Consider the following 23600-nt stretch of genomic DNA (forward strand, 5'->3'; position numbering starts at 1 on the left):
TACTGGCAGCAGCAAGTGTCTAACGTTTCATCCTTTTTCTTTTGCTCTAATAATATCCACAGTGGAGCCTGCTTTTTAGTAATGCTACTTTCAAAAAATTTTGTGCAAAGTTTACCTGGAGAATACATTTTAAAGCCTCTGCTCCCTAACGCTTTTAGCAGTGGTGACCCTCCTACTTGAACTGTGTTAACCAATGTCATTTAGGACACTACAAAACTTTCAAGGCAAACTCACGTTTAGCCGAAATGATAATCACGCAGTATTATGGCCTCAGCGAGTTAATAAGTGTCACTTTTTCAAGGCTATTACACATTTTCAGGAGTTATTTTCATGATTAATTGGAACTTGAATGAAGTAGCAGTAGCACTGTAAACAGCCGAGTTAGGAAAAAGGAAGATCACTTTACAGTAAACTTACCTCGTTTCCGGACATTCTTATGTATCTTTACAGCTCTCTCTGCAGGCTTTGGAGTTAAATAGTTACGGATTTGAGAATTTAATTGAAAGAGCCCTTACTCAAACATTTTAATATTAGCTTTTAGTCGCTGTTTTGGACTAAACGACATGTTTGTTTACTTCCTGGTTTCTCGCACCTGACGCTTTTCCACGCCTACTATCTATTTCACGTGACCTGCTTTCTACACTTTTGATTTATAACCCTCAAGGAACATATTGCAGAAAAAATATATATAATAGATTTATTTAATATTGCTAAGACTAGATGTGGGTATGTAGTGTTTTAGTGACAATATTCTTGACAATTTGCTTACTTTATTTATGTTTGTATGTAACTTTATGTTTCTGAGGGATGTCCAATAGTTGCTTCCATGGTACTCCACTAATCTTCCAAGTGCAATGATGTATACTGTAGATTTAAAACATTATTGCAGTAACAGGCCAAAAAGTGAATGGCAATTAGCCAATATTTACAACTGAAATTAAAGCTTTCACACTTTGAAATAAGTTAGCCTACTGAGAGATGCAAGAGCAATACTGTGTGAACCTATATGTATATGATCAGTGTATATGCATTTATCACTCCCTGCAAAAGCCAATTTATTGTAAAGTTGAAAATGCTGAAATTATTTTGTGAACAGATCATGAGGTGTGAAGATGTTTTGACAAGTATGCTTTTAGAGAAAGCTTTTGATCCTCCATTACATGAATATCGCTTGTAGTTAAAAACAACAACACTTCCATAGAAACAATCTTTATGGCATTATAGATCACCCACGCTCACAGCTTTGTACATGAAATGCATCAAGACAATTGTACAGTGCACAGTCGGTGATGGAGATGCTGCAGAGTAACAAAAGTTTGCAGGGAGAAATCAATTCAAGTCAAAGCTCAAGGAAGTTCATTCGTGGTTTACATATTATTACTTTGCCAAGACTCCTCAACAGAAAAGTGCAGCCCTGAGTGAATGGGCAACAAAGCGTGTACTGCATTATGTGAGCTGAACTCCCTCTACAATCGTGAAAAAGATTCATTAACAGCTCAATAGCCCAGCCTGAAAATCCATAGGACATTCATCTTGTGATTTATTCATTAGATATTTATCAGCTAGTGTCAGGCCAGTTCGTAGTACTTCCCCGACTTTGGATCAAAATAGCAGTTCAGGCAAGGATCATAGAGCAGATTCAGATACTCTTCCTCGTTCTTTTCAATCATGCATTTATCAGCCTCTGAAATAGAAAAAAAAAAATCAAATCAGAGGCACATTCAAAAGCGATTGTTCAAAAGAGACATTTAAGAAGTTATTCAAATAGAAGACATGTATGAAACAACTGCAACATCTGTTTATTTTTTGGTTTGACATGCCAAACATGAAAAAGCACATTACTGTGTACTTTGTGACCTTCAAGTTTTAAGTCCTCTCTCACTGTAATTTACTCTGATATCAAAATGCATTGGTCTATCCTTCACTGGCACATTATAGCACCGTACAGCCATCCTTGTAATCCCCATTACTTAAAGGCATGGATGTAGTTGTTAAACTGACAGGCTGTTAAATACTTAAAAAGGTTATGGAGTGCCCCCATAAGGACCGCTTTATCTTATCAGAAGTTCGGCGACAATAATGAAAACTAATTATGAGACAAGTTGTGAAAGCGGTTTAAAAATGATGTTGTAAACCAGAAAAAGGTTTTGTCAATTAACCCAGTGGACGTGTCTGGGGGGAGCGCACATGTAATGAGGCTGTCTCTTCTGACCTATGGAGTTAGACAGAGGACACGGAGCGCACCGCTTGTGGGTTTTGGCCCTTAATTAGAAATGGCTTCACGGGATTTTTTTCAGCCTCCTCCATTTGAAGAATGTAGTTAAGAGTGACAATGGACACTTGACTCATTACCTCAGACAGGAAGGTTATGTTTTCATTTGCATTGGTGCTCTGTCAAGGTAGGAAGGACAAGCGAAAAAAAATTGGCTTCTCAAGTCAGTTTCAGGAAAATAAAAAAAATAAAAAATCACCAATTATAATTAGAGATCTATAAGAATTCTTGGCCATTTTGACACACAAGGTAAAATGTAGTATATTTTCATTTTCAAGTTTAATGATTAGATTTAAGGTCTGCGTTTAAAATGCTTATTTATCTTGATTTATTACTGGTTATTTTTTCTACTGCTAGTTTTACACTTATGTCACAATACCAAAATTTCCTCATTGTGAAACCAATATAGGTTCTCTTATCTTATGTGGCTTGTTATCATTTTTGTAACTGCTACTTGTGAATCACAGCAACATTTTTGTGAAGTCACTTAAAGCATGGCTGACACGGTGATGTACGAAATTAAATTAAAATTAAATTTCCCTGCTCTAACATATCCATATTACTAGAAAGAGTTAGGTCAGTAAGAGCATAAAGCTTAAAAACATATATCAACCCTGCAAAATACATATCTTTGGTTGCATCTCATCTTAATTAGTCACTCCAAGAGGGGTTAATTGAGTTTAAATCTGTGCACCCTTTGTTTATTGTGAGAATGCATATGTTACATATATAAGCAGCAATTTGTGCCATTAACACAAGTCATTCTTTATGATTCCAGCACAGATTCATTGTAAATAGCTGTTGTTGCTTCTCTTCTACAACAAAATGGTGCCTGAACGCTAAGATAAATCCAGAAATTACCTCCAACTAGATCTTCTCCATTGTCCCATGTGGTGTGTGACCTTCGGCGCTGACCGGGAGCCATAATAGGAGGGCTGAGCACGTCCATCCACTCCCTGGGGACCACCGCATAAAAAGACCATCGTCATGACAGTATATGGCATTACACTCACCATCCCAGCACATCATAAAGATACTATACAATATTTTAACAATAAAGTCTCCATCAGCGTACATTGAAGAGAGCCATTTGAGCATCCATTGTCCTTGAACCACTTGTGCGGGAACACTTAGCCTCCGGGCCTCTTGGTTTTTACCTGAAGGATCATTTATTAAGGCCTGAGAGTGTCCACGCTGCGGCCATAGCAGGGGTCCTAACCTTGTCTGTGTGGAGGAGGGCAGGATTTCCTTTCGCTCTAAATGAGTTTGTTCTCTTCGTCATAAAGGTACAGCGCATCCACCTATAGATCATGGGCTTCTTTGTACACCAGGTTGGAGCCAAATTCTTTTATAGCAAGCAATGACAAATAAATACGACAGAGGGGAGAGACACAATAAGATGAATGAACAATTTTGAGGTAAGAAATGCATTGAGACGGAATTCTATCTGCGGAACTTGGATGCTTTATAACAAAAAGTGAATTTGCGGTTTATTTTTCATCTCGAGCCATTTGGAAATACTGTGTTTCTATAGCAACACTGTCAATCAAATTCAGTAGTCCTTCTGATATTGTAAACAGATAAGAACTTATAAACACTCAATATTATTCCCTGTAAAGATATCATTACTACAACTGCTGCTACTACTGCTGCCATACCCAGGACCCAGTTAATCTCCAAGGTAAAATTCTAAGGCATTAAGTAAAAGAACAGCCTGGCACCACTTTATTATAACTACACTGAAATTAACCTTATTAAAGCATGAACAAAGACTTCATTCATAACGAACTTCTTTCATTCATAATTTCTTGATTGTAATGTACAGCAGTTGCACTCCAAATATCATTTTGTTACCATTCAAATGACGAGCTGAATCTTCAATAGAATACAATATCCATTATGTGAGAGCAGCCCACACAAGAATACAATACCATTTGATCCTGTGATACTTATGGGAAAGGATCAGAACAATTTAACTTAATCATCCATTTGTGGGCACTGGGAGAATATGATATATCATATTAGAAGCTTACAGCAATTTCCTTTGTGATATGAAACATAAACTGGCAATAGATTCCCTGCGATGTAATGTGTTAGACGCATGAAATCGCACAGTTAAAATGGCTGACGAGCACAAGTTTCAGTTTATATTAAAATTAAACAGCTTAAATATGTAAATGAGACACAAAAACACAAGCGGAGAAGGCAGAATAAAAGATATGTTGATTAATTTAGTTCAAAATGACTTTGAAAATCTTCTGTTCTAAAGATGAGAGCTTTCCATTCTAACAAAGGTATTCATGCTTCTGACATCTCTTTCACTGAGAACGTCAAAAACTCGAAAAAAGTGTGATTCAAAGCTACAATTTGAACAGCACATAACGAAGCTGAATTTGGCAAGAGTGAATAATTCTTGGGTTTTAAATGCATAATAATTAAAGTGCGAAGAGGTTTGATGAAAAGAAATGAATTACTTTTATGTTCTGCAATAAAAATGACTTTTTACAAGCTATCTAGACCGCAACTATATGAACATCTTTTAAGCTACACACATCTAACTTTATTGTAGGCAAAAAATAGAGGATGAAAGTTATATTGGTCTCAAATAAAAACATTGAAAGAACAAAAAGTGAAGGATGAAGCAGTTTGACATCCGTGCAATTGTGGCATTCAAACTCACTGAGACAGATCTTTTCTAAAAACATATCCATTGAACGCTTCAATGATATCCTCATTTTACATTTGGTATGCTACCCAAAAGCATCGTATGCAAAGACAGAAATGTGGGGAAAAGGGGACAAGCTCATAAAAAAAAAAAAAAAAAACAGAAAAGCTTGCGGTGTTGCCAGGATCTTAAAAAAGCCATGATAGAAAAGCACTGTTAGGCTGTTTGTGAATGCAGCGCCCCAAAGAAAAACAAAGAAAACAACGACAAATCCTGTGCAGCTGCTCTTCAATATGTAAATGGAGGCTCAGTTCAAAGTCTAATTTCAGAAGTACAGCTGTGAATCCTGAAGTGCTGCAAGAGACAAGTCACACAGCCAAGCCATCTCAGCTGTTTCTAGAGATGAGTAAGTTATGATAAAGAGTTATGTTATATCAATACAATATTAGTTCCAGGATGACTTCATAGGCAATATAATAGGCAATAGAGTTAATATAGACAATAAAACCACCACATAGACTTGGCTGCTGGACGCAAACACTTCATAACATCTGTCACTTTAACTCACTTCAAGAATACTTCTCTTTGTACTGCGAGTTTTGCACTGTTGTTCGGTTCTTGCTGTATATTTTGGATTTATATATTTTGTATTTTGTATGTAGTAAGTTTATTTTAAAATGGCCTATATTAAGCTCTTTTCTCATCTATCTTACAATGTTGTTTCCTCATGACAAACATACGTTAAGTTGTGCTTTGTTTCAATCACGCATGTTTAGCACACATATCCTGTAACTTTAGCTCTTCTCACAAATGGAAAACACTCCACCTTGTGATGTCATGCAGTAATACAGGAAGTGCTCCACTGTGTTTTCAAACTCCATATAACTTAACTATAATCATTTGGATAATTTCAGCCCTGGAACTGCCAATCTCTACTGAACAAAAGGTAAAAGGTAGATGCTAACCTGAACACTACCACCATTTGTGACATCACAAAGTGGAACAGAGCATTTTGAGCTTTATAGACTAATAATAAAGGATTACTCAAACATGTGTGACTGAAACAAAATACAACTCCAGGGATGTTTTTGCTCACAAGAGTGTATTTTGCGTAATATAGGACCTTTAATGACTGTTAATGCTTTACCTATAATGTTCCACACTATAGCATTACACTTATACATGTCCATTGAGAAAAATGGTGCAATGCTTTCATTTAGAATGCATGTATTTTTGAGTAATAAACAACTGTAATTTAACAGTATATTGCGCTTTTAAATACTGTATATGTTTAATTGTGTTTAAGTATATGTTTAATTTACTGCAGGGTCAAAACATTTTACTCTATAAAATATGTGTTTGACTTTCATTTGAACTGCTGAAATTAATTCACTTTTCCAAAATTGACGAATTTATTGATGCACAGTTGTGTGCATCATGTTTTTTTCTAATAACATTCTGCTTTTCTTTCAAAATATAGTGTGTTTTCTCCCAATGGCACACAAAAAAATTACAAGAGAATTTATGCATGTTCAAACCAGCAAACCTGGCTTTTCATCAATAAATCACAAGTGCTAGGGAGGAGGTGGGAGCTTAATCTCGAGCAGCCGAATTATGATGCAACCTCTTTGTCTCTGTTGGTAACGCACAGCGGCTGTGTACACTACAAAGACATGGAGATGTGTATGAGGACAGTGACAGTGGGACAGTAGTAGTCCAGTGGGAGAGAGAACATATAGGGCCTTTGGGAGACATGAGGAGGGCTAATGGTGTTTTCTTTTTAAAGGGGCACTATGTAACTTTTCTGGTGGAGGGTCTGCCACCTTCTTTTCTCCATGGAGATGTTGCTTTGCCTGATATGTTCCACAGTATGGTATAAACCATTGTGCAGTGTCTGCTGCATGGAGACATGAAGATGGCGAATATTCCACCAGGAAAGTTACATAGTGCACTTTTAATTTACTTTAATTGACTGTGGAATCAAGTTTAATTGAACTGGACTTTACAAAATGAACACACATGTAGTGAAGATTCAGAAATTAAAACATATTTGGTTTTCCTGTTATTGATTACAGGAACAGATTTTAGGTAATCCTTCAATCACTGTTTTTTGTCTTTTTTTTTTTTTTTTATCATTTTTAAGGCCTGGCATTCACAAGGTCTTTCTGGAATTCAATTTTTGCAATAGTAGTAGCATCATCAGAAGTTGCAGTGGTAGCAGTGCCTAGTGATAGAGTGATAGTAGTAGTAACAGTAATTACAAAAGCAACCATATCAAAAATAAACAATAAAATACACCAGTACATCGCTATCAGTTATAACTGGTTTCATTGACCTTCCTCCTCCATTGCTGTGTTGAATCATCATTAACATATACAATATTTAATCTCAAAACTCAGACTCAAGATGTCTGTCCACTTTTTAGTATTTTGCAGAAAGCAAAGTAAGTGACTGAAATGTCAATGTAGCATTTGAATTCCTAAGTTGCTATAAATATAATATGCTTCTTATGTTTCTTGTTGTGCAAAACAGCCATCTGTGCATTATGTGTTTATCATTGCCATTCTGATAATCTTATCTCCTCTGCCCTCTGATTTATAACATGTTTTTCAGACTTTTTCTAGAGTTCTTAATGCTTTTTTTTAACCTGTGGATTGTAAATGCAAAGTCATCATGAATGTATTATTGACTCCAAAAGAGACTACTGCACAGAAGAAACTGGCCTTTGAATTATCAATGATAGATGTGAAAAGGAGCACATGGGCAGCTTTAATCCTTGCATTGAACTTAAAGTGGCTGTAGCTGATTTTTTTATTTTTATTTTTTTTTACTGTAGTTGAGTAAAATGTGTTTTGCCCTGAGAACAGACATATTGTATAAGCAGCTCTTAAGGAAGAAATTAGACCACTGTGCACTGTCTGCATCTAATTATGAAGTGTTTTATCCTCAGAGAATCAGGAAGTTGGAAGTGTGCTGTTAGCATGCTTGCATTACAAAGATGGCAAAACTCTGATTTGGCATCTGAAAACTATAAACTAATCGTGGTGAATAAGGAGGCTCACAATGGATACGGTAACTAACTTTGGACCTCAGCAAACTGTTTAAAATGAACAAGTGGTGCTTTTCACATTTGGAAGAGAGTAAAGACCTGGTACAGTGCCTTTAACCAAACCCTATCTGATTCCTTGTATTCAAATATATGCTCATGCTATTTATAAATGTACCTGGAAATAGGAAATTGGTGTCAAAAATCACCTTTAAAGTTAAGTGACAGGTTTAACAACAAATGAAGAATAATGTGTAGGTGTGAATGTGACAATAGCAGTTCAGAGAGAAGGAGGCTGTGTGACTGACGCGCTGTTTATTTGTTCTTATCTTAAAAGCAGATAAGCCGCATCCATACTGCGCGCTGACAACTGACATTTAGCCTAATTCTTCACTCACCGCTTTGCATCTGATTAAAGAATTCCACACTGGATTCTGTGTTCAACCAATGAAGCCAATACAAAGATAACATAGGCAATACAAGCACCTCAGACACTGCTGCTCAGTGATTTTTGGACAGTGGAAAACATTTCATAACAGATGTGTGACTCAACTTTCAGTTCACTATTTTTATTATGTTTTGTTCCTGGGAATTTTAATGTTGTTTTGTAATGTATAAAGTCCTAACATCACTTAGACTAAATATACTGACAGTACAAGTACAGAAGGAGTTAGCAAAGTAATAAAAACTACCAGCATCATCCGTTGTGCTGCTTCCAATGCCTTCAGTATGTAAGTTTTACTCTAGTTCTTCTTTTTATAAATATCAAAGAATATGTACTTTCATATTGAGCACTGCTTCCAGCTCCCATCTTTTATATCAATGTTTATAAGTGAGAGTATTTACCTTGGGTTTGAGTTCAGCAGGGGGTTCATCTCCTTTTGATAGTGGTGACCCTGATGGTCAGGCTACAAAAGACAAAGAGGCAGAAGAAAAACATGGTTAAATATTAAGCTATATATTGAAAGGAAATATTTTTTCTTTCATTATTATAGCCAAGGTCCAGGGCTTTCAATGTTTGGTAATGATATTTAACAACTACTTGCATTAAATTGTAATGTGGCTTCATAAGGTAACAGTGAAAGAACAAAGACAGTAACAGGGGTATAGAGAAAGCAAGGTCAGTAGCTTATGTATTTATTTATAAGGCATTCTTACCGGCATTTTTGCTTTTAATAAAAACAAGTCTGCAAACATGGGAGAGAAAGGGTAAGGCTAGCGTAAACAGCCCCAGCAGTGATCAAACCTTGTTCGTTTTTCTGATAAGCCTCAACCCAACGCAACCTCATTTTGAAAAACATCCATTCATCCCCAAATGTGTTTTGATACAGGAGCATTGTGATGTATTTGTGACACAGGCAGCAGCGGTCTGTGAGCCGAGTGTAATGAGCGACCTTTAAGTGCGCAGGATGGGAATAGCAGATAAGAATGGTTTCAGTAATATTCAGCTCAAAGAAACACGAGTGCGTAGCCTCTCCATCTTGTCAAGGCTAAGGACCATATTATAGCCTCAGGAGGCTGTTTAAGTCTAGTGCCTGTTTAAAGCCTATTACATTACATGACTTTGATGAAGAAGCAGTCACACCAAAGCAGCAGCCCCAGCGATGCTTAAGCAAATTTCAGCTATCTGCGTTCTTCAGTGGCTCTTCTACAAAATCATTGTCTAAAAATAAGACAGGAGCTTAAACTGGGCCTGGTGGGATGTGCAGGTAATACATGCTGATGATGAGGAGACTCTAGTGCTGAGCCTGGTGGAATTTATTATACTAAATATTCACACAAAATCTCTCAAAGGGTTGTGCAGTGTTAGCTGAAGAACACTGTTAATTTTGTATCCTTTTAACGCATTTGCTCAGTTGTTATAATGATTCTTTCACTGGGAGTTGTTCAAAGAAAAAATACAGCAAAAAAATGTGAACACAAAAAGTCCTCATCCTCCAGATCACGTTCTTTACCTTCTCTACCTTCTATACAAAACTCTAGAGACCTTTGCAAAATCGAAGTCAAAATACATCCATTCTTTTTTTCTATCTTTGTGCGATAATCACCTTGGTTGAGGTGATAACTACATTATTGAAATCGCATGCTTAAAGTCATTGCAGTCAAGGTCTGAAAAGTACAATGTACAAAAACCTTACCATTTCTTTAAAATTGAACAATGAAATAAGAGTCCCAGTGGTGCGGGACTATATTCTTTTAGTGTTATAAATTTTGGTACATTAACAGATACCTCTATCCGCAGAATGAGTAATAGACCGAAGTTCAAACCCGGTAATAATGGTGCTCTCTGGGGATTGTGAAAAGGACAAAGAGCCAGGTAAGACAATGTTCTTTTCAAAGTGCTTATGCAAATGGCCCATGGACCGCAATGACCTTCAAAGTCCAAGAGCAAACTGCATCATGTGTATATTCTTCATCACATGACATGAAATTTATAATAATAGGGACCATGTCAGATGACCTAATCATGTGAAGTTAAATATTGTGTCATTGAAATAGAGAGAGTAGGGCAGAGAACATACAGGTAAAGGGCAATAAAAGTCAGAGCATGTAAATTGTCTGGTTTAATCACTGTGGAGAATAATATTGGAGATTGTGAATAGAAAAGTATAAAATTATAAATGTGTTCAGGACCCACTGGTAGGTCAACCTCATTACTCAACAGTGGATTAAGGGTTGCTGATAATCCAGAAATAAAGTTATTATTTAAGATTATACACACATCTATCTGCAAAGGTTAGATAAAGACTATATGTTACCCAAATAAGGGTAAACATATTTTTTAAATTAAAATGTTATTATATAACTGAAAAGTAAAGATGTGTTGTAGCCACCCTAAATGATTGATTATATCTTTTAGTAATAGAGCAAGATCAGTATGAAATCAAATTAAGTGAATCTAAAGCTATAGATAAGTAACAGTGGTAGCTGCACAACTTTTTTGATCTAATATTAGTATTTTTTGCTCAGCCTTTGAGATTTGATAATTGTGAAAACTCAAATTGTGATTTCCATTTGATATATTGTGCAGCCCTAGTGTTAGGAGTAAAGTGTACTGTCCATGTCCCACAAACCGTAGTGATGTTTGTCCATGTGGAGGTGCCTTCACTGCTCAGACTCAGGCTCACGTGACACTGGTGGATCTGTGACTGGCTCAGAACACCTCGGCTCTCCTCTTCCTCGTGTTCTCTCTTCAAACTCGCCAACATCTGCAGCTCATCCTCGTCCTGAGGCAGCCGAGGGCCATCGGCATGATCAATGAACGCTTCCTCTGTATCCTAGTGTTTGGAAAAAGACTTCCATTACTTATTTAAAGGAACTGTATGTATCTTGTTTACTGTTTAAAAAATCCACTACAATTATAATTGAGCTTTGGTTGTCAGTCCCTTAATCTGTATATTGGATACATATTATTTTCATCAGACGGACATGTCTCATGGTTTTCAGCATCAAAACAGGCATGAGAGACTCGTGAGGTTCATTCTGCTTTCTGATTGGATAACTGTCATGACAAAACCACTTGGTCATCATAACCAAAGTTGTTTGTTATTATTAATACATCAGTATGACAATAATTAACAGTAAAAGCTATCTGTACTTCTGTACTTCTGTACTACTAAAACATGACTGTCAATACCAGATGCAATTTGGTCATTTCTGACATAGTTACTGCTCGTGTCTTGCATCACCTGTCACCAGTTCACATGTTTTCCCCTTGGAGCACTTTACATTCTAAGCACTGCAGAACACCAAACAAGAACTGCAGTTTTTCAGATGTTTTCACTCAGATGTTATTGACTCATCTGATCTCCCTACACCTTTCCTGGTTCCAGCAAATCCAAATAACAGGTTCAAATCTTCAACTACAAGCAAATACAACATTGTGGAAACAGCATCCAATTCAAGGGAAAGCTGTAAACAAGGTACAACAAAGTTTTAAATCCAGACTATGCAGCTGAATAGGAAAACTCTTCAATTTAGATATATCAACTTGAAACTTTTCTGTTGTTTACTTATATAAATGCATAGAGGCATGTTTAATTTCTTGCTTCATTTTGTTGACACCAGATACAAAATAATTTACAGAGAGAATCTGGATACCTTTAGTATATCTATCTATCTATCTATCTATATCAATCAATCAATATCTATCTATATATATATATATATATCATATATCAATATATAGATTAGATATATAGATACATAGATATAGATATACAGTACAAAAGTCTTGTCGCTTATCCATTTTGTAGAAACAAAAGCTTATAACTTGACTTTAAATTAATCGATTGGTTTTAGAAATGTCTCATATGAAAGCTAAAACCCTCCCAAATTATGCTCTATATACTAAAAAAAATTTGCTTCACTGAGAAAAGATTGATCATTTAATGAACACAGAAAGGTCAGATTTTGGCAAGACAAAAGTCTTGTCGCCTTGTCATATGATGCACCCAATCCTAGATTACAGCCTCACCTGTGATCAGTTACTGATCAATCAATTAGTGGGTGTGTATAAAAAGAACCCCAGCACACCAGACCTTCACATCAACTGCAACTTGACCTCTGACAACATGCCTAAGATCCACCCTGAGACCAAAGCGTTAATTATCAAGAGGCTGAAGACCAGATCCACTGCTGAGGTGGTGACACCTTCAATGTGTCTCAGCGTCAAGTACAAAGAATAAGAAAAAGATCTGAAATGACTGGAGATGTTTTTGACAAGCCCAGGTCCGGCAGACCCCACAAGACAACTGCTTGGGAGGACCGTTTGTTGATTCGAAAATCCACGGCCAGCCCCTTTTCCACTGCAGCAGAGCTCCACCAGGCCTGGTCACCTCAAGTCCCTGTGTCAACCACAACAGTTTGTAGAATTCTGTCTCGAAATGGCCTCCATGGTCGAATCAGTGCACAGAAACCAGCACTAAACAAAAGGCAATTAAAAAACCGTGTGGCATTTGCCAAGGCCCACAGCCTGCTAAAAGGATGGACACTGGAAAAGTGGCAGAAGGTGGATTTCTCAGATGAATCCTCGGTTGAATTACATCACAGCCACCGCAAATATTGCAGGAGACCTACTGGAGCCCGCATGGATCCAAGATTCACCCAGAAAACAGTTAAGTTTGGTGGCGGAAAAATCATGGTCTGGGGTTCCATCCAGTATGGGGGTGTGCGAGACATTTGCAGGGTGGAAGGCAATATCAATAGCCTAAAATATCAAGAAGTATTAGCTACCTCTTACATTCCCAACCATAAAAGGGGTCAAATTTGGGAGCAGGATGGTGCTCCATCGCATAATTCTATCTCGACATCAAAGTTTTTCAAGGCGAAGAAGATCAAGGTGCTCCAGGACTGGCCAGCCCAGTCACCAGACATGAACATCATTGAGCAGGTCTGGGGTAGAATGAAAGAGGAAGCATGTAAGACGCTTTCTTTGCTATTCCTGATGACTTCATCAACAAATTGTATGAATCATTGTGGAACCGCATGGATGCAGTCCTTCAAGCTCATGGACGTCATACAAGATATTAAATATGGATCTCACAGCATCACTACTTAATTCACTGACGTTATGCAACATATTTTTGTATTTGAAGTAAATTATTTGTTCAATTTTCTGTAGGTGACAAAATCTGACCTTTCTGTGTTCATTAAATGATCAATCTTTTTTTAGTGAAGCAAATTTATTTTAGTTTATTGAGCATAATTTGGGAGGGTTTTAGGCTTTCATATGAGACATTTCTAAAACCAATCGATTAATTTAAAGTCAAGTTATAAGCTTTTGTTTCTACAAAATGGATAAGCGACAAGACTTTTGTCAGGGACTGTAGATAGATATATAGATATAGATAGATAGATAGATAGATAGATATACTAAAGGTATCCAGATTCTCTCTGTAAATTATTTTGTATCTGGTGTCAACAAAATGAAGCAAGAAATTCTGAATTAGAATTAGATCAACAAATCCTTCTGTACAGTCAACAATGTATTCTTAAATACAAGATTGTAAAGTTTAGTGTAGGTGCAACTTTAGGGGGTGTAGAAAGTGTGACAAAGCCCGCACTCTGCATTTAATGAATGACGTTTCGATCAGTGGATCTTTGTCAGTTTTAGGAGTAAGTGTACAGGTTTTGTTTCAATTTCTATGTTCACTGTAGAAGCCTAGCACAGTGATGTACGTATACCTATACCTGTTATGAGCAACTTTAGGGGGTGACCTTTATGTCCTTATGGGAGAAAAATGCAGTTTCAGAAGATGCCCTTCGAAATCTATAAATGTAAGTTGGACAGTTTTGTTGTTTCCACGTAAAAGCTAAAATGCTGAGAAAGCAAACCAATTTAAAAAAAAAAAAAACTTTATAAAGAAAATGAGTTTTGCCTGTAGTGCCTTGCTTTAACTTTAGTAGTACACAAGCTGTTTTTGTCAGAGTGCGAGGAGGCCAAGCATTGCAGTGGAGCTAAATGAATGACAGCCAATGAAGCATGTTCGTGCTGAAGGGAACCAACACCTTGTCATTTCTCTGTGACAGGTTTTCAGTCATAACCTTCACTGGATGTTACCCGTCTAGTGCTTCGTACAAATCATTGGGATGGTGCAAGGGTGAGAGAGGCAGAGGGCAGCATGTCTGTTATTGTGAGAGGCATTGAGAACAACAGCTCAGTGGCAGGCCTGTGTTGAGTCTATGCAGGTACTGTATAGGGATAGATAGAGGAGTCTAAACTGATACTTTTCATCAAGTAGAAGTAAAACATTGTGGTCCAAGGAATCACCCTAGTAAAATGTATTTAAGGAAACTACTACTCAAGTAAAAGTAACTGTCTCGGTGTAAGATTTGATGTTAATGTAAATGGAAAAAAACTAACAAATGGGGAAGGCTACATCATATCTATAGCAACAGTGCAAGAAAAACAAATGTTCAAACAGGAAAATAATGTCAACATAACATCCACTTGTAGACAAACTCACACAATAAAGAGTAAACAAAATATTTACTTTAGTAAAAGTAAAAGTACCACTATACTGTAAAATGTATCTCTCAAGTAGGAGTTTAAGTAGTGTCTGGAGACTTTAAAATGTGACTCAAGTAAATGTAAATGGGTAAATGTAACTGAGAAGTACAGCACCTCTGGTACCTTGTCCCCTCTTGAGTGCATCATTGGGACTTCCTGCAGTAGTCTTCTTGATAGTGACACGCTGCTGTTCACAATGACACTGGGTCTCACAGTCTCAGCACTACTCAGGCGGTCAGTGGGAGACAGGCAGCGCTTCGGGACAAATCCAGGAGCTTCAGTTTTGGAGATGGATGGAGGGATGGAGCTGTTTATTTCACTTTCATTTGATGGGCTTTGAGAATGAAGGAAGACATCATCCAGAATTTTATCACTGCTCCTGGATGGACCCAGGCCTGAGTCTGTGGTTCTTCTCTGCTGCAGATACGTGACATGCACTTCCTCCTATAGAAAAGATCCATGTATTCGGGGTTCAGATATATTGAATAGTTTCTATTATTTTACTTGGAACACTATAAATCATGCTGACATATTCTGAAGATCCTAATCATTTCTCTGCTTTGTTTACACTCAGCCATGCCTTGTTTAGCATTTGTTGGTGATGGGAGAATTGACTTTGGTAATAGTCTACATTTTACAGAGAATGACTGTCTAAGATTAAGACATTGCCTGCATTCATTTTGAAATTTTATGTATAGTATAAATTAAATCCATCTCTTTTTAACAGTTGTTTTCAATGAAGGATTTGATTGTGGCAGAATGAGGAGAAGAGGTAAATACAACATTACCTCGTCACTCTCACTGCCGATGAAGTCGTCCTCTGGCTGGGCCCCTCCCCTGCGCATGTGTGGTCCCTCCCACTCCTCCATGTTCTTCTGTGGGTGCTCCTGCTGGCCGCGCCCTGGCTTCTTTGTGGGTGTGTGCGGCGAAGAGCAGAAGGTGAACACAGACTGGTGGGTGCTGAGGTGGGGGTCTGACTCTTCACTACTGTCCCAACTGCTGCATACCTGGAGGTCAAAGGGCAACTCGCGCCGTACAGAGACCCTCTCACCTCCACCTCTCCTCACAGGAGCCCTGGGACTGTCCACAACCACACCACAGGCACGTTTATCTGGGACACAAGATTACAACATTTAGTTTAACCTCAGCACAACTCCCATGAGGGACAAAGCCTGAAAAATGAATACAGCCAAAATGAAGTCATCAGTTAGTAATATGTATTGTGGATATTAACTACAAAGCTGTAGAAATCATTTTGTTAAGTCTTAATAATGTTAGCAAAGTAAGGGAAGCTCATTTTTTAAAGCTGGATTAAGCTCTATAATTGTTTTGATTTGTTAAATCTTACATCAAGGACATACTAAACTTCAACCACAACGTATCAGTCATTCAGTAGCCCATTACTGAGGTATTCTTTATTTCATCAAATTTACAATAATTACGGCTGGTAGGTGGCTCAAAGCTAGCTGCTGAAACATCTCAAGGTAAATGCATGACGCAAACTGAATTGTTGCCTAAAATCAAGAAATTCTGATTTATATATCATAGCTAAAGACAATACACTCCCTATATTTCAGCTATTTTATTCCTATATGACAAAAACAAGCCAACACAACAACCTCCTAGGCACAAATAAAATACATCTTTTAATGATTCTACTTTTTTTTTTTTTTTAAGTGTTTTGATCTGAGACAATTTAGATATATTGAAATGCAAATATCAAAATGGGTCCATCTGCAGCAAAATGGTTATTACACAAAAAGAATTCAGCTCTACATAACAGATCTAAACCACACTCCACCTGAAAGAGCCAGTGAATCTCATCCACTTGAACAGTATAATCATTTTCTCTAATTGCTCACTGTGAGACAAACCTTGAGCCCTGGAGATGTCCCCCTGACTTTTACTTAATGTGCTGCCATTACCATTAATGAACTAAACGCTTTTCAAATGTAGCTACGGCAGCAGCAGTGAAGCGGTACCACACACTGTTTTTCTCTAGTAGTTTTGTGTAAAACCTGAAGTATTGCTTTCTACCACAGAGTACCTTGAAGTGGCCTTGAAACGACTCGTGTACAATAATAATATATGTAGTCTGAGGCATACAAATATGTATGTCCTTTTAAAGGAATCTACAGGCAGAATCATCATGTAGGAACAACACTGAACACTGAAGAAGAATAACAGTCACTTATTAGTCACACATCATAATTGTTATCTGGACTATACAGACTCTAAAACACATACCAAAAGACAGCAGGATTATAAAAGCAAAATGTCAAAAAGAAATCATTTTCATAATGCACTGTAAATATTCTCTATCTTGAAGCCTTAACTAAATGTTTTAAACCTTAATTTGGTTAATTGGTATTGTAAATGTGCAGTAGAAATAACAGTTTGACGGAAATGGGAAAATAATCACTGACTAGTTGATCACTAAAATAATTGTTAGTTGCATCCCTAGTCTCAAAAAGCATGCTCCAGTATCTCTCAAAAGATTCCACCACTGCAAGCACAAACTACTTTTTGTTGCTGCCTTTTTACAATTTCCTAAGCACCACTTAAGTGCACATGTCCTCCAGCTTGCTTCTGCTTCCTGCCACCTCTCTCCCTCTCCATGGCCCGCGCCTCACCTGCAGCTGAGATCTCGCTCTGTTCGATTAGGCTAAGAGCCTGTTGTCTGCTCCCCTGTCTGCTGCATGACGGAGTGCATGGCTTTGGGTTATCCGTCTTTTTGGGAGGCACATCCACTACAAAGCACAAGCATCACACACATTAGGGTTATACATAGAATAGATCTCATAAAACATGTATAATAACTACACCTAACATGAACAAAGACTTAATTCAAAATGAACAAGTAGTTTATTAAGAATGAATCAGGCTTAGCAACTACTTACAGCCCCGGCATGTAAAAAACAGAGTAAAATAAAAGCATGCTTTTTAATTTTTATTTATTTTTTTCAGTTTTTAATTGTACTGAAAAACATGCATTCTTACTCAAAGTGGGCTTGCATCTTCACTAACCTGACTCTTATTTTGTCTGCAGGAGGGCCTCCTCCTGCTTGTTTCCATGGAAATGTTGATCCTCTGGCTATAGTCTAGCCACAGTATGTCATGAAGCATATCTATCTCCATGGAGAATGTTCATATGCTTTAACCCTTTTCTTTTTTTTGTTTTTTTGTAAGTCTGAACGATTTGAACTTGGTTAATTATGACTTAAGTCATTGTTTGTGCTTAATTAAGGCTAATTAAAATGTTATTATATATTACCAAATATACAGTTAATAGTATACCTCTTGATGTGACCTTTGTTTTTTCCGGACTGAAGAGTCTGGGAATCTTGGACCCTGGTTTGTCACATGTTTTGGGAGGGTGGGGTTGTATGATGCCAGCTGTTCCAATACACTGTACTTTTAACCACAGAGAACCGAAATGATCAAATGTGTTGGTTCAGTTTTATTGAAAAGTAATTTAAATGCACAGTAAAAAAAAAAAAAAACCTATTAGGAAAATGTTGAGTGTTGTACATAGAGATTAAAACCAGCTACACCACGTTCCACTTAATCAAGGAAATGCAGTATTTTTCTCATCCAGTTATGCTAATGATGCCTCTTTATTCACCCTAAAAGCTGTTATGTGCTTGAGAGAACATATCATTTAAAGCTCTGCCACTGTGATGCTTTTAACAATGCACAGTGGTTAAATGAATTAACTCATGCATTTTTTATGTACTTGTTGTGAGTGTTCCAGCTAACATGTGCGCTGCATGTACAATCTGGACTTTATAAAAATGTCACACAACAAAAACACATTTGAATTTAAAATTAAAACTTACCCTCTCGAAGTGAAGGGGAGCAGTCTCTCTCTGAGTGTTTTTCGTGTTGGTTGAAATTGCTTTGATTTCTAGCTTTACTCTTTGGGTTCAATTTGCAGCAGAGGGATCCCTTAAGGACATGGCCAAAACACATACACACACACACACACACACACAAAGTCTTAAATTCAAGGCAATAAATTCAGTGTGGTACAGAGTTCTTGTTTCTTCAGACATACTATACATTTTTTATCATGTTTATGTGATTACCATGTTGGAGGTACAAAGTGCACTGCTTTCCACTGTGTCTGAGGTGGCGCCGCTCTTTACTTCACTTTGAGGCTGTGGAGCTCCAGCCCTGGGCCCCGAGGCGCTCTGTAACACGCCCGGGGCCCTGCTCTTCACTGAGAGGGATGGCCTTGTAGGGGCCACACCAGCCGTCTGCGCTGGAGCTGCAAACACATCCAGAACACTCACTAAAGGCCCTGTGAAAATGTACTAAGGAGGGAATACTAGGCCTGCATCCTAAACGTGTTTGGTGTTATGTTACTGGTAATAAAAACCTGAATATGATGAAAGAGATGGCATAATAAGAAGACATTATTTAGGTTTATAATATTTAGGTTAGTTTAAAATGGAATTGGAAATCTATTCAAAGCATATAATTTCTATACAATTAATATAAAGTTGCACTATGTATTTTTTCTGGTGGAGGGCACACTACCCATGTTACAACATATAAACTTACATTTTTTCAATTACAGAAGTTTAGCCTGCGACTTGCTCCTAGAGTAGAGTGGAGATAAGTTTTATACTGTATTATGGAACATTCTCAGCCAAGTTTTACATTACCATAGAGACAAGCATGGCAACAGAGCTTCCAGAAGAGCAAGCCTTTAATTACAATTATAAGTTGTCTCTTTCATGAATGTTGGTCCAGAAGAGGGATGAACCACAGAAGAAAAACTACCAATCAGTGCATTTCAAAAACTGTCAGATGTTGCTCCAGAATGCCCTTTCTGTGAGACAATAGAACTAACCACTGTGCCACTGCCTATCCCCACATACACAGGGGTTTGTTATGTTTTATGGACATATGGCAGCTCTGTAGATTACAGTTTACTCCTCCACTGTCATAGTCTGTCAGGTCTAAATAATTGGCTGGAACTAGGTGTGATGTGTCCATGATCTGACCCTATAGCGCTCATTAGCACCACCTTCACCGTTGAGTTTCAAGAGAGGGAAACTTGAGTAAACTCTTAAACCATCTTACAGAAAGACAACATTATGCCCCTTTCATTTAGTCTCCACCAAGCAAGTATTTCATAGTTGAATTGGTTGCCGACTTTAATTGAAATCACTTAAATCATGATTATGCTAATAATGCAGTTGCTAATTATCAAGCTATTTTTCTGTTTAGTTCTTGCTCTCCCGGTTGACTCCGCTGGGTTACTTTATTCAGACTTGGACAGCTGTCAGAACAAATAAATAAGCTGTTATAAAAGGTCAGACAGACACCAGCGCTAAATAAGTGGCGTGTGTCTTTTCGTATGAATATAATTGACAGTCTATCTGCACAGGTGTAAGGCCAAAAGAACAAAAGGAGATACAACATAAATTATTTGTATCTCTTAGTAAATGCATTATTTGGTGTTTTTCTCATTTATTCTCGTTGACTTTTAACTCAGTTCAAGGGTTGATTTTAAATGCGGACTATGTAATTTTCTGGTGGGTGGTTTGGAGCCTGCTTGTCTCCATGGATATGTTGCTTGGTATGATCCACAGTTTGATCTAAACATATCTATCTTCTACTGGTGTTTTTATTCTCTCAACTATACTTTGAAAAACATGAATTCTTATTGTGAGTGGTGTCATCTCTCCATAGATCTGACCTGCAACTTGGCCTGGTGTTAATAAATAAGTTTAATGCCATAACAAGATAGCCAAAACAGTAACAAGAAAACAAGCAAATGCCATATCATCCACCAGAAAGTTCCATAGAGCACCTTTATTTTTTATGTTATCTTTTACTTGTGTTTGTGAACAGCTATTTTCCTTGTCTATAAATAAATCTTGGTTGGACATTTCCATAGCTTGTACAACGGTGAGGTGCTTGTACCTACCAGCGACAGGTCGAGTTTTAACATCTGTTTTCTTCAGATTTTCAATGTTCAAGACTTGTGTGATGTGTTTTATGTCCTGTGGGAAATGACAACTTCGGGGAATCCACTCCATCAAACCTCCTCCGCTCAGGAACATCTCTGCAGTAAAAATGTTATTGCTTGAAATAAGACATTTTAAAATAAAACTGGGTTGCAAAATTTCACACAAATTGTTACTGTAGCACACACTTGCTATGTATAGACAGTGTTGGAAGAATAATATGCATTTATTTATCACTGATTAGAGAATCAAAAATCGCACATAACACACACCACAAGATGTTTTCTGCTTTTCTCTCTAATAGAGCCTGAGATTGTGTTGTCATCAACCAAGAGTGTTTAGGATGCTAAATATTAAACTTAGCATTTATTTAAAAGTATTCTGACACCACTGAGTAATCAGTGTATTTACCAGTAGTGACCCAGTAGCTTATCTGATTCTTTCACAACTCTCATGTACATGTTTACATTGTTTTTGCTAATGTTTCTATATGTTCTGCATATTTTTGGCATCAAATCTCAAGCTACAATTTTAAATACTGTGATGTATTCCTTTGATGTTTGGACAGTAACAGTATTCTCTGCCACCAAAATAAGGGTAACTGTACAGGAATAAAGTTACTGAATATGTATTTTTGGTACATGTATTTTATAACTTCTTACGACAATCTATACTTGAATATAATTACCCTATACAGTCATAGTTTGTGGTTTTGTTGTCAGAGTATGGCTAATCAGTGTGTTGAAATTACCAAGATATAGTCTACCAAACGTGATACTGTATATGAGCAAGAATCTATACATTCTTGTTCTGGATTGTTTGTTGAGTTTGTATGGAAAACATTATCTTAAAAACCTTTTACATTCTCAATATTTTTAGAGTGACCTGGACAAATGAATGACCTTACCATCCCCAGCTTCAGGTTCTGCTTTCATTGTAAAGATTCTCCGGATGCTAACAGTTTGCAAATACTGTTATTCCATCCAAACTCACAAATCCCACGCCTTTGAACAGTTTGCTTGTGAATGAAACAAGGTCAATGCACAAGTTCGACCACTGAAATAACACAAAAAAGAAATATGTACAAGAAAAATAAAATATGTACATTTGTGTAAATCAAATTAGAAATGATAAACTCAGTTGTACATACAATGTGGTAATTTAAGCCAACAAGTGGAATCTTTGCATGCCAAAGTGTAGTGGAGAGCTCTTTGTGCACAGTGGATAAATACAGTCGTCGTTTTAGGTGATCTGTATCAGTTACCCTAGAAAACACATAAGTTAGCAAAATAGTTATTATTAGAACTTTTATGACACATATTCACATTAAACTTTAACTTTAACAGAAGTGAATTGTAAGTTATAGCAGAGTGTTGTAGAGCTGGTGTCTTTGTCATCTCTGTATTAAAGCCATGCAGTGGCTTTGTGAAACACAAAGGAGCTGGTATACTTACGTGAGTTCAATGGAAAAATCTCTGCCGGGTGGAACACTGACTTGAAAAACCAGGAATCTTTGAAGCAGTCCCACTATCAACATCACAAAATACACTATTGTTAAAACAGCAAAATAGCAATCCAAGTCAAATTTAAATAACTGGTATCATAACTTACAAGGCATTTTCCCATTTTTTGGCATTTGCATTTTGACTGTCTGGCTGCTACCCTCCAGACAGTAAACAAATCCTTTGATTTCTTTATTATACTCCTAAATGAAAAACAGAATATGAAAGCGAATGCATTCAACATGACCTGTGTCAGCACTCAGCTATCAATTACTGCACATGGCTTTTCATTCAAATATATATACTGCGATGCTGTGCTAAATATAAAATCAGCACGGACTGTGTAATGTATAGTTAACAGCACTGCAGGGCGGTACATTACTCATATCATGTTTTCACCCCACTCTGAGGAAAATTAGTCACTGGTACAACTTGGAATTGTCTTTATAATTGTCAGAGTAAATGCTATTTGAATGTTCATAATGTATAGTAATACAGTATAAAATAATTAGTACAAAAATGACATGACGAGATGGAAGCCAAAGACATGATAATAAACTGACATAAAGCTGGTCAACTGTTGGCTCCCTAAATAAACATGGTAGCTTACATTCAAGAAAGTTTCATAAACCAACCAACTTTTCATTACCCTTCATTCCGCATCAAGTTGTATGTCTGCGTTTGGTGAAGGCCAGGTGAGAAGTTGCAGAAAATATGAATATTCTTAACAAGATAAGTGGGGGCTTAGCCGTGTTTGTCTACACAGCATACTCATTAGCGCTCTGGCACAGATATGGACTGATGTGTTAATAAATTGAGTTACATGTCTAGCCTGTAGCATAAAAGATAAAAGAGTCACTTTGTGTATGGCTCCAGCGCTGAGTTTCCATTTGGCCACAGGATCTTTGCCCTGAGCGCAGAATATTTCCACCACAGCTCCTCCCTGTCAGGAACATCAGTAATCAAACTTTTGTAGCTCATTATCACTTCATGCTTTTGTGTTAACCTCGGCTAAACTAGCTTAAACCCACCTGGTAGTTATTCTTGAACATTACGCTTGTCGCCAAAGACGTAAAATCGCTACATTACATACACTGTTTGTGCTCTTTGTTTCGCTGGTCC

At 37.2% G+C, this 23600-nt stretch overlaps 1 protein-coding gene across 1 annotated transcript; it reads right to left on the reverse strand.

Moving 5' to 3' along the window:
• Nucleotides 1-1335: 1335 nt before the first annotated feature.
• cfap20dc (CFAP20 domain containing) lies at nucleotides 1336-23600 on the reverse strand. Its single transcript, XM_055160340.1, is given in 18 exon segments — nucleotides 1336-1684; nucleotides 3134-3228; nucleotides 8830-8891; nucleotides 11058-11261; nucleotides 15110-15439; nucleotides 15784-16106; nucleotides 17629-17745; nucleotides 18293-18409; nucleotides 18835-18943; nucleotides 19084-19265; nucleotides 20937-21074; nucleotides 21884-21932; nucleotides 21934-22032; nucleotides 22127-22241; nucleotides 22431-22503; nucleotides 22588-22681; nucleotides 23338-23421; nucleotides 23510-23600. Coding segments are annotated over 18 exon segments (2328 nt in total). The 5' UTR covers nucleotides 23531-23600; the 3' UTR covers nucleotides 1336-1568.

The sequence above is a fragment of the Boleophthalmus pectinirostris genome, unplaced genomic scaffold (assembly GCF_026225935.1).
Source record: "Boleophthalmus pectinirostris isolate CB_2022bp ecotype Guang Dong unplaced genomic scaffold, ASM2622593v1 HiC_scaffold_3, whole genome shotgun sequence".
Classification (NCBI taxonomy): domain Eukaryota; kingdom Metazoa; phylum Chordata; class Actinopteri; order Gobiiformes; family Gobiidae; genus Boleophthalmus; species Boleophthalmus pectinirostris.